This window comes from Terrapene carolina, unplaced genomic scaffold (assembly GCF_002925995.2).
Source record: "Terrapene carolina triunguis isolate 2854851 unplaced genomic scaffold, T_m_triunguis-2.0 Scaffold199, whole genome shotgun sequence".
Classification (NCBI taxonomy): domain Eukaryota; kingdom Metazoa; phylum Chordata; order Testudines; family Emydidae; genus Terrapene; species Terrapene triunguis.
The window spans coordinates 430,368-445,598 of record NW_020664550.1 but is presented as its reverse complement, the minus strand read 5'-3'; the positions used below and the strand labels follow the sequence as shown (position 1 = coordinate 445,598).

The following is a 15,231-nucleotide window of genomic DNA, read 5'->3' as shown; positions in this document are numbered from 1 at the left end:
GATGCCTGCTGCCAACGCCAGATGGCTCTCAGGTTTTCCTTTCAGAGTGTTAGCTGTGTTAGTCTGTATTAGCAAAAACAAGGAGGAGTCCTTGTGACACCTTAGAGACTAACACATTTATTTGGGTATAAGCTTTTGTGGGCTAAAACCCACTTCCACGAAAGCTTATGCCCAAATAAATGTGTTGGTCTCTAAGGTGCCACAAGGACTCCTCGAGGTTTTCCTTTGCAACACTATTCATATCTCCCCTCATCAGCAAACCAAGAGTTAGGGACACAGGACGCTCATTAACGTCTCCTTTGTTCAAACACGCATTAGAGGACTGTAACACTTTACATAGAGTAGACATATTCCCTACCCTAAAAAGTTTCTCTCTCTCTCTCTAAGGTACTTATCTGACCACCATTATTGTAGTAGCTGAGTGCTTTGCAATCTTGAATGCATTTATCCTTATAACACTCCGGTGTGGTAGGGAAGTGCTAGCTATTAGACTCATTTTACTGATGGGAGTCAGACGTCATCACTGACACAAGAGTTTTGTTTGTTTGTTTTGTACAAGATCCCTAATACATACTAGTTATCTCACTGTAAAATCCTAAATGGAGACAAGGTTCTAGTAGTTTTTGTCACAAGGTAGCCCTAGCCAGCAGTATAGTGCTGACTTATCTTAGTTCACCTCACGGTAAAACCACAGTGCCTTGTCTCTGCTCTATTTTTCCCTTGGAGTAGCTAACCTGTGTTAATTATCCCATAGTAACAACATGCCTTTTTGGCTAGTGAAGACAGTCGCAGAGAGGCTAAGGCCGAGTCCACACTACAAACTTCTGTTGGTCAGGGTGCGTGGAAGTGTGATCCTTGACCAAAATAGCTGTGTTGGCAAAAAACCCTGGCAAAACTGTGCTTTTGCTGGTATAGTTTATTTCATTGGTGAGGAGTGGTTGCCAGAATAAACTCCACTGGCAAAAGTGCAGTTTTGCCTGTACGATCTGTGTCCACACTAGGAGCACTTTGACAGTATAATATACTGGTATAGCTATTCCGGAAAAGCACTTCTAGTGTAGACTTATCCAAGGTCACACAGGGAGTCTGTGGTGGAGCTAAAAAATGAACCAGGTTTCTATTTAGCACCCTAACCGCTCTTCCACTCTCCCTGTTATCTCAGGATATCAACCTACAGTAGACATCACAGGAGGAAATGAACAGGGCTTTGCAGTTAAAAGGGGCTATACGTAAAGGAAGAATGGAAAGGGGAAAAAGAAAAGCCAAACCCCATTACACTCCAGGGGCGGGCCTCTCCCAGCAAGAAACGTGTTTGCTTAGTTGCAGTTATGTCAATGGAATGGAAAACTTTCCATTTCTAATCCCCAGTAGCTTTTAATTGGGTGTGTGTGTGTGTGTGTGGGGGGGGGGGTGGTTAACGTTTGTTTGCACTGAGTGAGTCCAGGGCAGCAGCTCTGGGTCCTGCACACCGGAGTGGGGGGGGCACACATCCCCCCAGTTTGGGGCACACCTAGATCCCGCCGTGTGCTAGACTGGGGGCTCTGCGCGGGGAAGCAGAAACGCTGCTCCCCAGGGGGGTCTCAGAGAAGGGACCGCACAGGGCAAGGCCAGGCAGGGCGCTTCCAGGGTTCCCAGGCCCAGCCAGCCCCAGCCCCAGCCCCATTCTCCTTCCTCCGCCTCCCAGTTCAGCCTGGGTTATTTTCTCTTCTCTTTCCCCCTCTCTCCTCCCCCCCCGCCCGCCCCTTTCCCCTCCCCCTCCCCCTCCTGTCCCTCAGCGCGCAGACGCGGCCGCTGCCGGGCCGGGCGGGGAGGACGTTTCCCTAGCAACCGCCCGGGGTCCCGCCGCTGCCGCGGCCTGGGCCCGAGCGAAGGAGCCGCCCCAGCCCGGGGGAGCGGTGTGTGGGGCCTGGAGGGGGATGGGGCCCGCTGCCCCCCCGCCGTGATGCTGCTGAGCAGGAAGCCGGAGGGGCTCCTCACCGCAGGTAACGCGGGGCCCCGCATCCCGGCCGGGGTCTCGGGGCCGCCCCAGCGCAGCCCCGGCTCGGTCCCACGTGTCGGGGCCTGGGCAGGAGACACGGTCCCCCGCCTCCATGTGCCCGGGGGAGCCGGTGGCCGATGCACTTGGGCGGGGGGTCGGCCTGGGTCCCCCCCACCCTCCCAGCGGTGCACCCCTCGGGGAGTGATGCACTTGGGCGGGGGGGGGTCGGCCTGGGTCCCCCCCCAGCGGTGCACCCCTCGGGGGGGTGATGCACTTGGGCGGGGGGCTGCCTGCCGGGGGGACCCGGGGGCCGTTGGCAGCATGGGGCGGGGAACCCCTGGAGCTGGGGGGAGTGAGTAGAGGGATCACAACACCACGGGGCGAGGGGGTTTGATCCCGGGGGTGGGGGCAGCTGGGAGGGTCCGGAATGCAGCGGGAGGCGGGCTTCCCATCCGCTCAGACAGATGGAAACCCCCCGGGGTGGGGGATGAGTGATTAGAGGGATAAAAATAAGGAGGAAAAGTGGTTGGTTCAATGGGGGGGGGGGGCAGCTGGGAGTATAATCAAGGGCAGGGGAGTACTGGGGTGAGATCCCTTAGGCGCCTGTGGGGGGATAACTAGGGGGAACCTAAAGTGTGGTGGGGAGTGAAATCAAATGACAGGAAACGTAGCCTGTCTTGGGAAACATCTCCTAAGGGTGCGAGTTACTCGTCGTCCCAGGAAACCAGTGGAAGCCTAATCATCACATGAGACTTTTGAAACTGGACTGGACAAAGCACTGGAGAACAGATTGTAACGAACAATCCAGTTCTGGACAAGGCGTGAAATGTGCCAACAATAGAAAACTTCCTTCTGTGGTGATTTCAAATGATGCTGAGTTTCTTTCAGTGCCTACTTTTTTTTTTTTTTTTTTTTTTTTTGGTAACTTAGTAGCTGTTGTGTCTTTGTACATTTCACTCTGCTAAACCAAAAGGGGAGGATGAATACAGCAAAAACAGCAATTGGTTGTTAAAACAACACATTTTATCTGTATAGCATCCATCTAAAGTATCCCTGGTGTTTTTACGGGGAAACAAATGTGGATTAAATGACTCAAAACAGGCCAGATTTCATCAGGACTTGGGCAGACTCTGCACAAGGAAAGGAACATTCCTGGCATTTTTCCTTTGGCAACTTATTTTATATCTTTGACTGTGTTTTCAATTAATGCTTGAAGTGTTTGTTATCCTTTAAAGTAACCACAGAGTAGAGTAATTTTTCAGAATCCAAGTTTAAAGGAAGCTAGAGAGTTTCCAGAGATTAAGAAAAGGAACACAATTTTCCTACTCTTCTATTTTGTACAGTATCTGCATTATATAATTCTGTAAATATATGTGTTCTAGCATTCAGTTCTGTGACTTATACAATGTACTATTAATTTACTATTGAGCACCCTTCACGTATATCAGTATATTGTACAAAACATTCCTAATAACACACAGGTTTACGAAGAAGCTAGTGATACATTGTTGTGAAAAAAATGTAGTTCATTCTTCATACACAGCAGTGAATAAGCATGTTTTCTGGTGGCAGATGAAATTAGTTGATCACATTTTGCCTTGAACTTGTAACTGGGAATTTTTAAATATAATTTCCAACTTCCTGGTTGTGATTGCTTGTTTGGAAGAAGTGACTGAGTTTTGCATTTTGTCAGCAGAACTAAAATGAAAAACCAATTAGTTAAACTTTTTAGAGCATTGTTTTGGTATACGAAGGACAGTATTTATAGCAATGAGAGAGGATGTCATATTATTTCGATATAAATAGTACTTTTTGTCTAACTCACACTGACATTTTGAGTGCAGATGGTGATCAAAACTCTGGAGTTTTAATGTTAATTGCTTTAGCCAATTTTATTTTAAGCACAGTCACAGAACTTTGTCTATTACTGTAGAAATCATTAAAAAAAAATTATTTTGCCAACCATTGTTAGTAGCAACGAATTTATTGACTTTGATTCCTCCACGTCATATTTACAGAGAATCTACTTTAAAGGATAGTCTTATCCAGTATTTAAATGCCTGCTCATTTTCCATTGCCACGCTAAATACAGATAGTTCAGGATTATCCTTCTTTTTCCTTAAAATAGGATATTGGTTAAAGGTTCTTAAGGATGCTTTTGCACTGCAAAAAAATGACAGATGAGTCTAATTTAAGAGAAGCTCCTAGTTTTTTTAAAAAAAAAAGAATCAGAAACTAAGGTTTGCACAGTGTTTTCTAAATGCTTAGGATCATTAAAAGAAATAAAACTGTTGAGTAGCTCATTAATATTTAGCTATGATGCTCTTGCTGTATTTTATCCAATAAATTAGCAAAAGCTGACTGTCTTAGCAAAAACTTTGAAGAATGATTACAAATGAGATAATTTTTAGGAGCTGAGACAAATGTCTTTTCCTGTATTAGTGCACACGGTTGTGACTAACTGGCTTCTATATTTGACGTGTTCAGCCAGGTTTGGAGATGGATTGTATGATTCCTACATGAGAATAGATCAAATTAGGTACCCAGATCCTACAAATGAAGAACACAGCCCTTCTGGACTTCCTTCACTTGGGAGATCAAATGTGAGTAATTTTCTGGCTTCTTGCATTGGTGATCTGGTTGGTAATGAAATAATGATATAAACTAAGTAGTCACACAGTAAATTAATAAAGCTAGATATTATAACCTTGTCACAGCTCATTAACACACTTGCTTTTACTAACTAGCAATAAAAAAGGTAACATAATATGGTGTTCTGCATGAACTGGCTAAGTAACTCTGAATAAGCTAATTTATAATCCATTGTCCATGCTTTGATCAAGAAAGTTAGTTTACAACCTGTTTGGGACCTCATGCCATAGCACATCACATACTAATATATATGGTACTTTATTAATCCATAGCTGTATTCTACTTTAACTAGTGCACACTTATATTTATTGTCTCACATGAAAGTACTGGAAATAACAGGGGCATAATAGTAGAACACAACCAGAAGTTCTGTTTTTACAAATGTGTGATTTGTAGATACACCCAATGTAATATAAAAAAATTTTTTTTTTGCATGGGAGCACTGGCATTATCTGGCACTTTAATTGATAGCAAAATAGCACTTCACAGACTTCTGATGTTCAATTTGTATTTTTGTAGAAGTTGTACATTTCTTAAACAGAAGTTTTGAATCATGTGATCCTTTCTTTAATTGTCTCAGCTGGACTGTAGCAGTCATATTCAGCCATGTAACAGTCATACTGTAAAATGGTCTGGAAATATATTTAGGCTCCAGTTGAATTTTGTCTGAAATCTTGTGCTCCTTGAAAATTTTTGGCTAAAAGCCAGATTGAAGAAATGGGATAGATGAAGGGACAAATTTAAAAATGAACATATTGAGAAGTCAATAGAGTTGAGATCATTTATGCCAGCAGTTAATTTGACTGGCCTTCGTCCTCAAACACTGAGGTGCCTATATGTGAGAGAGAGATATGTGTGAGCATATTGATACAAAAGAGCTGTGGTGCTGTTTTTAAATAATCGTTTAAATAATTAATGGTTGTGCAGTTTTCCTGAGATATAAAGTGCTATATCTAACTTACAACATATCCAGACATTTTCACAACTGTATTAAAATCAACTCTGGAACTAACAAGACACATGCCAAAAATAGCCCCTTGATCACTTTGCTTGTGTGTCACATCTCTTCTTTTCTCCTTCATCTGTATTTTGTCTGTTTAGACTGTCAGTTCTTTGGGACAAGGACTTTGTTTTCTTATTTGTTTGTAAAATGCCAAGCCTTGTCTTTGTGCCAAACAAAACAAATACTTAGTAGTGTCCTGCTCAGCAGGAATTAGGAATGCATGTGGAAATGAAAATTTTAAGCAGTTATGAGAAAACATTTAGATTGAAGAGATACTTGTCTTCCTTTCTTCAACATTTTCTGTTTTGACATATAAAATTGCATTCGTATTGAAAACTCCAGGTACTCTCAACTGTCTCTCCTCTCAGACTTAGTTATATACAGTAAACTAAATGCTTCTGCTTTCAGAGACACACAGTTTTAATTTAGTTTGTAAAAGTAACAGTTGAGACACTTGGAAGGGCAAAACATTTAGCAAACTGGCTAGCCATTTCCTTCTTATTCATAATGAAGTTTTTCTGAGAAATCTTCAGTGGAGTATCATTTGTGTTGTTTATCAAGTTTCTTGGCTGCTGACAGCTAATTTATGGCAAAAGTAAACTGTGCAGTCCCTGGCTTATAAAATGAAGCCATTGGAAGAAGGTTGATTTCAGACCAATTCTCCAATTTGCCAAGGTCATTTTGAATTCTAATCCCATCCTCCAAACTGCTTGCAACCCTTCCCAGCTTGGTGGTCTTCATCCACCTTATAGTAATTTCATCTACCATATTTTCCCCATTTGCTTGTGAGAATGTTGTATGGGACTGTGTCAAAAGCCCTATTAAAGACAAGATATATCTACTGCTTCTCATGCATCCACTATGCCCATTATCCTGTCAGAGAAGGAAATTAGTTTGGCTTGGCATATTTTGTTCCTGACAAATCCATATTGGCTATTACTTATCACCTTATTCTCCAGGTTTGAACAAATTGCTTGTTTAATCATTTGTTCCAGTATCTTTCTGAGTATCGAAGTTAGGCTGACTGGTGTATAATTCCCCTTTGTGAAGATAGGTGCTATGTTTGCCCTTCTCCGGCCCACTAGGACCTCACCTGTCCTCCATGAGTTCTTGAATATAATCGTTAATGGTTTAGAGATTGTTTCAGCTAATTCCTTAAGTACTCTATGGTGAATTTTATCTGGCTTTGTTGACTTAAATACATCTCTTTTATCTTTTTGAAGTCTTAGAGCTTTATTCACCCACCTGGGTACAGAGGGGTACAATTGCTCCCTTTGTACCTCTTTCCAGAGGAACCCTGCAAATTGAGGCTGCCATGGAGATGCACTGAATCAGCACAGATATCTGACAGGCCTTTAACAGCCATTATTCTGCAGTTATAACTTTTGATCAGATACTACTGTTTTTTAATACACTAAGTTGAAGCTAGTAGCATGTAGTAAAATAGCAGCACAACTTTAAGCTCAGATGGGTTTTGTGAGTTGTGCAGGGCTTATAAATGCAGCAGATCTGATTTCCTCAGCAGTATTGGTAGTCTGAAGTGTCAGAAGACTTCAGGATAACTCAGACAGCCAGTAAATGAGGACGAACAACATTGTGGATGAGACCTTGCCACTTGTGGTGATTAAAACAATATACCGTATCTACTTGTTCATAAGCCGAATATTTTTGATAAAAAGGTGACGCATCAAAGAGCCGGGGTCGGCTTATAAACGGGTCTACACCAAAATTTGATGATTTTAAACTCTATGGAATCATTGAATTGAATATCTAATACATTGTTGTTTTGTTTACCTGGAGCGTCTGCAGGCATGGAGCCCCTCAGCTCGCAGTGTCCACGGTTTGCCGTTCCCAGCCAATGGGAGCTGCTGGAAGTGGCGCACCACTTCCCGCAGCTCCCATTGGCTGGGAACAGCAAACTGGGGCTCCATGCCTGTGAATGCTCCAGGTAAACAAAATGTCCAGGCCTGCTAGCGGCTTACCCTAATGGGCCAGGAACCAGAGTTTGCCAACCCCTGAAATATAGGGTCAGCTTATGAAAGGGTCATACAGTTTTTGCTCTTTTTACCTAACCATCTTGGGGGGTCGGCTTATAAACGAACGGGCTAATGAACAAGTATATACTGTATATTTTTAACTACCTTTGTCTATATTAAGGGGATAATATTCACTATTTTAAAAAAAATCCTTTACCCTTATTAGTATCATTGTAGCATCTTAAAACTAAAAAGTATAAACAAGTAAATCAATAAATCTTGCTTTTCACCATTTTTACTGTTTATTTTTGGGGCGGAGGGAGGAGAGTTTTGTTTTTTTTAGCACATGATTCAAGTGCTGGCTTCAATGAAACTGAATTAGTCAGTTTCACCTGCTGGTTCTCAAGTACTGGCACAATGCAGCAGTTTGGGTTTCTAGCCCTACAAGGGATCACCATAGTCAAAGAATTCATAAAAGCATTTCTCTTTAGATTTTGTATTCCTTTTTATCCCCCTCTTTTTTCTTTGTGAATCCTAAATGTTATGACAAAACTATTTGCTAGTGCCCTTTGAGGTACATCATCATTTGGAGAATGGTTATACCATATTTAGTATGATAATTCTAGCTCTTAAAGTGTTGCACTAGTTCCTAATTGTACAGCACTGTAACAGAAGTGTGTGTGGTGCTCTAAGGCCCTATTTGTATTCTAGGATGTCTCGTGAACAGATCTAGGTTACAGGACAACAAAGCAAAGTTGATTATTTATCTTCTAGGGCATCTTGATGAGCTTGTCTAGGATAGGAACATAAGATATCTGCAGGACAGTGTATCGATGTGAGATTTAAATGTAAGTTAACGGGTGCATTAGCCTTTTTTAAATGGTGAAACTCTGCCTTAACACCTTCATTCCTGAATTGTTTTCCAGGTATGAATTTTGGGAAGGGGGCAGGGGACGAAAGAGAACAAAAAATGCATAGCAACTGGCCAAGTAGTTTGTGAGTGGAACTGCAGCTGCATGCAGGCAAGCGCAGGAAGGAATCCCGAGTAATGCAGGGATGGGAGCAACAGTGGGTCAGGCTCTGTGAAATGCTTTGATTTTTGAGCTGTTCCCAACATGCCACTAAAGAGTTAACTACCAATCTTGCTGCTTTTTACAAATGTTTTTTGAATTTAGAGAAAGTTCAGTGTTTTGCTTTTCAGCCCAACCTCCTTTTACATCCTGGTGGGAGGCGTGTCAGATGAAGGTCATGCTGGAAACAAAATACTGAACTTTTTCTAAGCAGTTTTGTGTGTATGTAAAATATATAATATCATGTACTCAAATTGACTTCACCTTTAAAAATCAAGTCAAGTTCAGCGGGCTTAAAGACCTTTCCAATAAAGTGTTTCAAACACCTGACATAAGTATTCTGCAATGGACCATTAAATAGCTGCTGCTATCTTAAGTGAAAGCTCTGAAAGCCTTCTGTTAAAAGGATATGGTCAGAAGTGCTCATTCAATGGCTTTTCTTCCCTTACTATTATGGGTAATTCATCTGTTCCTGCTGCTTATTCCTCACCTGAAGTTCTAATTCTCTTGCGTAATCATTTCTCTAGGACCATTTATTTAGGATTAATGATGTAGAAAAGGGAGAGGCAGCAAAACTTTCAAATGACACACAGTTATTTGTAAAGTCTAAAGAAGACTGAGGAACTTTGCAGGAACCTCATAAAGCTAGATAAATAGGCATTGCTTGATGGAAGATGAAATTTAGTGAAGTTCACTATAGCACATACAGTCCTGGCCCTTTACAATCCTTCCTGCCTCCATGGTGAGTTAATTTAAATAACACAGAGTTCTAGTACAAAGAATATCCTTTCTTGTAGTACAGGTAGACTTTTCAAGGACTAGGGCTATGTGCTTAATCAGATTCTGATTGCAGTCAAAGTAAAAAAGACATGGTCACACACAAGATTTCTGCTATGGAGGTAGGAGAACAGTTTTTCAGACATCTTAACAAAAAGAAAACAAAACCCCAAAACAAAAACTGAACCTTGTTCCAAGTCTGGATTCTCTGTTCATTTGCAAATTTACCATTTTGATCTCTTTGCCCTTCATTCTCTATGCCTGTCATTCAGAATCTTATAGTATCTCTCACTCTTATCTCAGCAGTTCAGCCACAAGCTGAAAGAATAAAGTGTTTATTGTATGTTTTCAGTGAGTTCCTGGAAAGGTGTGTCTCTTACAATGTATTGTCCACATTTCTGGGCAGACAGAACACTGAATAAAAGGGAGATTCCAAAGGCCTAATCATCACTGATCTGAGACAGGCTCCTAGAGGAAGCCTGCATTTTCCAGGCTCCTGTCATGAAGTGCACACTAACATTTCAGTGCAGAGCCAGCAAATTGACTCTTAACCAGGACGGGGGATATTTGCGAAGTTGTTTTTGGCAAACATAATCATTGCTCTTATTTACTGACTGTGTTGAGATGGTGGATTGTATGTAACTAAAAAGTAATTGGATGTTATTGCTCTGGAGCTACAGGTTTATTTATACTTTTGCTTGATTGCTAAGCAGCTATTTTAGTTTCAGGGACTGGGCTTGGCACATGTCTCACATCTTTATTGAGATTAAAGGCCAGAATGGAAAACAGATGTTGCTGCACTAGTCCTGACTTTTTCAGCATTGCATAGGATAGTATCTCATGCGATTTTGTAGTGTAGAATGCTGGGGAAATGAAAGGAGGAATAATCGTGAATGAGTGCATTGCCTTTAAAGGAAGGGACGGAATTTCAGGGAGCGCAGCATTGGCTAATTTTAATCCTGTAAAAATGACAAGTCTTAAATATATTCCGCAATATTTTCCTACTAGTTGTAATGTTCTGTCTGCAACAAATTAACATCTCTTGGTAGATGAAAATATTTATGCCCAAATTAGCTTAGAGCAGTGAGTGGAGAACTGTTGTGTTTTAGAACACTAGACGGGGAGGAAAAAGGAAAGAAACTTGATGGAAGCTGGTACTCGTGGGGATACACACTGTATCCATTTTTGCAGTCCGACACAGTAATGTGACCCTCTTTAAAGTCCATGGGAGTTGTGGGTACATATTTGAGCATAAACACAGCCTATTTTATCTTGTTTTGTCATCTTCCTCTTGCTTGCTGTTGTTCCTTTTTTCCCGTCCTTTTACCCCATCCATCGTGGATTTCTCAACCCTATCCCTCTTACTCTAGATCCCTTGTCTCCCCACTGCACACTTGTCCATGTAATATTCTCCCCCCTCTGCACACATTCATGCTAGGTTGCATATTCAAACAGGTGCAAGCTGCATCTGTCATTGGGTCATGTTTGCCGCACCCACCTCCAAGACTAAACATAGCGATACTGGGCTGCACCACCTGCCCTTCTGCTGACTAGATGCATGCTAGTGGGGATAGGCATTTGTGCAAGTCTGCTTAAAGTTTGCCTTTTCTGAACTAGAAGATAGAGTATATTTATACATACTCCATTTTCAAAAAGTTCATTGCATTTGGTGTACAATCACGTGTATGGCAGTGCATATAACTCAGATTAGAATAGATAATATAATTTATGCAGTACATTTAAAATACATCTGCATTGTGAAAATAAATGCAAACCTAATGCTGAAGTCAAAGCATTTTGTTTTATGTGGTATTTTAATCTTATTCTATCCATTTAAAAAAAAAAATTGATTGGCTTTTTTCATCCCTATAGGTTACTAGCAACAAATTCACTATGAAAGATCATCCTCTGACTGGAAGTCAGGTCAAAGTTGAGCAACTATTTGAGGACTCTGGCAATAAGAGGAGCAGTACTCTTCAGTCTGCAGGAATCAGTAGTTCCGAAAGATCTCTTCCTTCCCTGTCAAAAGATAAAAGTATAGACAGCTTAAGCACAGCCAAATCTTGTGGAAGTTCATCAAAAGTGCGCAAAGCTATCTCTCAGGCTCCAGAGCAAGCAGTGAAGCAATATAAACATCAGTTATCTGCTTACGAGCAGCAAGAAATATGTAACTTTTCTGAAATTTACTTTGTGGGTCCAAATGCAAAAAAGAGGCAAGGAGTAGTCGGTGGCCCCAACAATGGAGGATATGATGATGACCAAGGTGGATACATTCATGTGCCTCATGACCATCTGGCTTACCGATATGAAGTACTTAAAATAATTGGAAAGGGCAGTTTTGGACAAGTAGCTAAAGTTTATGATCATAAACTCCACCAGCATTTGGCCTTAAAGATGGTTCGCAATGAGAAGAGGTTTCACCGTCAAGCAGCAGAGGAAATTCGGATTTTGGAGCATCTCAAGAAACAGGATAAAACTGGCAGCATGAATGTTATTCACATGCTAGAAAGTTTCACCTTTCGGAACCACATATGTATGACCTTTGAGCTCCTGAGCATGAACCTGTATGAGCTGATCAAAAGAAATAAATTTCAAGGGTTCAGTGTGCAGCTGGTACGCAAGTTTGCCCACTCTATATTACAATGTTTGGAGGCTCTTTATAAAAACAAAATCATACATTGTGACCTGAAGCCAGAAAATATACTTCTAAAACAGCAAGGGCGGAGTGGCATCAAGGTTATTGATTTTGGGTCCAGCTGCTTTGAGCACCAAAGAGTCTACACATATATTCAGTCTCGATTCTATAGGGCCCCAGAGGTCATTCTGGGAAGTCGCTATGGGATGCCCATAGACATGTGGAGTTTTGGTTGTATTCTGGTGGAACTGTTGACTGGATATCCTCTTTTTCCTGGAGAAGATGAGGGAGACCAACTGGCTTGTATGATGGAGCTTCTTGGAATGCCACCTCAGAAGCTTTTGGATCAATCCAAGCGAGCCAAGAACTTCATCAACTCCAAGGGTCATCCTCGCTACTGCACTGCAACTACACATACAGATGGGAAAGTGATCCTCAATGGCAGTAGATCACGCAGGGGTAAAATGCGTGGTGCTCCAGGCAACAAAGACTGGGTGACAGCGTTGAAAGGCTGTGATGACCCCTTGTTTATAGAATTCTTAAAAGAATGTCTTAACTGGGATCCTTCTGCACGCATGACTCCAAGTCAAGCTTTAAGACACCCTTGGATTTGTAAGCGAATGCCCAAACCACCCAGTACTGATAAAAGCATGGGTAAACGGATATCTAACTACACAAGCTCCTTCCCAGGAATAGGTTCTAAGTTGCCTCCAGTAGTTGGAGTGGCAAACAAACTGAGGGCTAATTTAACATCTGAATCAAATGGCAGTATACCTCTATGCACTGTACTACCAAAACTGGTCAGTTAATAGAAAATTATGTATTCCCAGAATACATACCTTGTATTTTTATTATCTGCTAGAAACGTGTAAGGTGGTGAAATGCAGAGGTTTTTAATGGATTTACTTTTCATTAAACACTAAATCTTGTACAAAAAAAGATGAATCAAAATATAAACATTTCAAGGGCTAATTGTTTTATCAAGTTGTTTCAGTTGCAGTGTGGTGCATATTACATCACTTGATAGGTCAACACATCTGTTCTGGTCAGTGAGATTACATGCTTTTACAGTTGTGTTTAATAGCACTATTTAAAAAAGAATCAAACCATTTCTTATCAGGACAGTTTCAGTTAGCAAATGCTTTGTCACAAGACAGCAAGAAAAAAGCATTTAAAATTGTATTCTGTTGGATAGAACGAGCTCTGCTTTCAATTAAGCCCCAAGTGAACGTCTTAAATTTGGATGAAATTTTACAGATTTACTGTCAAGAGCACAAGTGTTTTAATCTAAAAAGTGAGAATGTTACTTGCCAATTTCAAATTTATATTTGAATGATTTGGTTTCCCTACAGAATGCTTTCCCCTTACACATTTTGGAGGGCTCCTGGCATATAGGGATCCAAGTTGCTGCATTCCTAAATTTCTTAGGCTGGGATTTTCAAAGGAGCATACAAGTAGTTAGGGACACATCAGTTGTGTGTAGACCTGCTAGGATCAACTTCTGTACTGGGATATGCACTCGCTACCCCCACTGAAGTCAATGGGAGTTGCAGGCGTGCACAGGAGCAGAACTGGACCGTAACATGAAGTATAATTTGCTCAGGGCTATTGAAAACATTGTTTTGATTTAAATTTAATGTACACTTTTGCTAACTGATTCTTTCCCCATCCCTCCCAAAATGAAGATGCCCAGCCAAAATAAAGCACCCTTGCCATTAGAAATGTTTACAGTACTAGGCTCTTAAAGTCTTTTTTTCTGTCCTGCAGGGTGAATTCCATTGAATAACATTGAAATCATTTTAAAAATAGTCACTCCTTTTTGCTAGATAAGTAGAATTTTTAAGGGTCAGGACTGTAACCAGAGGTTAGTCGCTGAAAGAGTGGCCTGAGATCTTTTTAAACACAAATTGTCAGATTTGGTAAAGAGTAATAAATTTAAGTATTGAAATGCAAGTTTGTATGGGGGGGAAAATTGCTTTGTTTCTAGCAGTGTCCTAGCAGGTGACTGAAAGAATGAGATGCCTCAGATGCTGTTTTGAGTGCTTCAGATAGATTCATTCTCTCTCTCTCTCTCTCTCTCCCCCTGGCAAGAATGTGAAACGTTGTTATGACCAATAGAGACAGCAGCACAACTTGTCAAGATTATTACTCCTCAGAGCCCCATGGTCCAGGAGGATTCAGTTACGCAAACATCTGATCCCTTGCCAAGTGACTGAACAGAGTTTTAAATACAATTTTAGAGCTTTTACAAACAGAGCATTTTAAATTTAACAAGTTTCTCTAGAGCAGGTTTATGTTAAAACAGGGAAACTCTTGGTTACCTAATCAAAGGAATTATTGGTGTGATTTGCAAGATATATTGACCAAACAGCTAAATCCCAGACTCTCTTTCTGAGAAGACGGAAATGCATTTTTTGCTCTGTTGCAGTTAGTTGTATTTATCTGTAAAATGTTTGATGATAAAAGGCCCAGTCCTGCAAGTCTGTCAGCATATCGCAGGGTCAGGACCAAAATTAGGCAAAAAGGGGCTTTGGATCAGGCTCAATGGTGGTGGCAAATGCCCTCAAACTGTTTGGTGCATACCATTGTAAAAATTCAAGAAGACAGAGCACAAATTAGATATATATTTATTCTGATCTCTAAATTCCAAACTTTCCCCTAGGAAGTTGGCTATATTAAGGGTTCTGCAGTACATGGCCTTTTAAATTTTGTTGTAATTTTTCTTCAATAAGCTTAATAATCACATTCACTGAAAGTAATGCAGCTTAGCATTTATCCATACATTGGTTAATATGTCTCAAATGCCACTACATGTGGTCCTTATATGGTCATGTGGCACTTTATAGCAATCTTCCTCAAATGGCTGGCTACAGTAATTTTTTATTTGAATGGAAAGTCAAGCAAGCACACTTTAATAAGTGCTATAAGATGCCTATGGTTTTAGCTGAATTGAATACATATGGAGCATCTTCAGAAGCAAGAGTAATTATTTGCACAATGTGAATGAAAACTTTGGAGAAACACCACAGGAGCCATGGAAGAATATTCAAGACAAATGAAAAAGAGAATATTACGTATATGAGGACAAATTATCATTATTGCTATTTATATTATGATAGCACCTATAAACTTCCTTTAAG

At 40.9% G+C, this 15,231-nt stretch overlaps 1 protein-coding gene across 2 annotated transcripts; it reads left to right on the top strand.

Moving 5' to 3' along the window:
- The first annotated feature begins 1,914 nt into the window (after positions 1–1,914).
- Positions 1,915–13,650, top strand: LOC113405135 (dual specificity tyrosine-phosphorylation-regulated kinase 3-like). 2 transcript variants are annotated; one of them, XR_003369949.2, is made up of 3 exons: positions 1,915–1,982; positions 4,466–4,581; positions 8,384–8,459. XR_003369949.2 is itself a non-coding variant. In XM_026655232.2 (3 exons), the coding sequence occupies exons 1-3, from the start codon at positions 1,943–1,945 to the stop codon at positions 12,898–12,900; spliced, it is 1,728 nt and encodes a 575-aa protein (XP_026511017.1). In that variant the 5' UTR covers positions 1,921–1,942; the 3' UTR covers positions 12,901–13,650. The 2 variants fall into 2 exon arrangements, 1 of the variants encoding a protein (XP_026511017.1); XM_026655232.2 differs by lacking the exon at positions 8,384–8,459 and adding an exon at positions 11,329–13,650 and having other exon boundaries at positions 1,921–1,982.
- Positions 13,651–15,231: the final 1,581 nt, after the last annotated feature.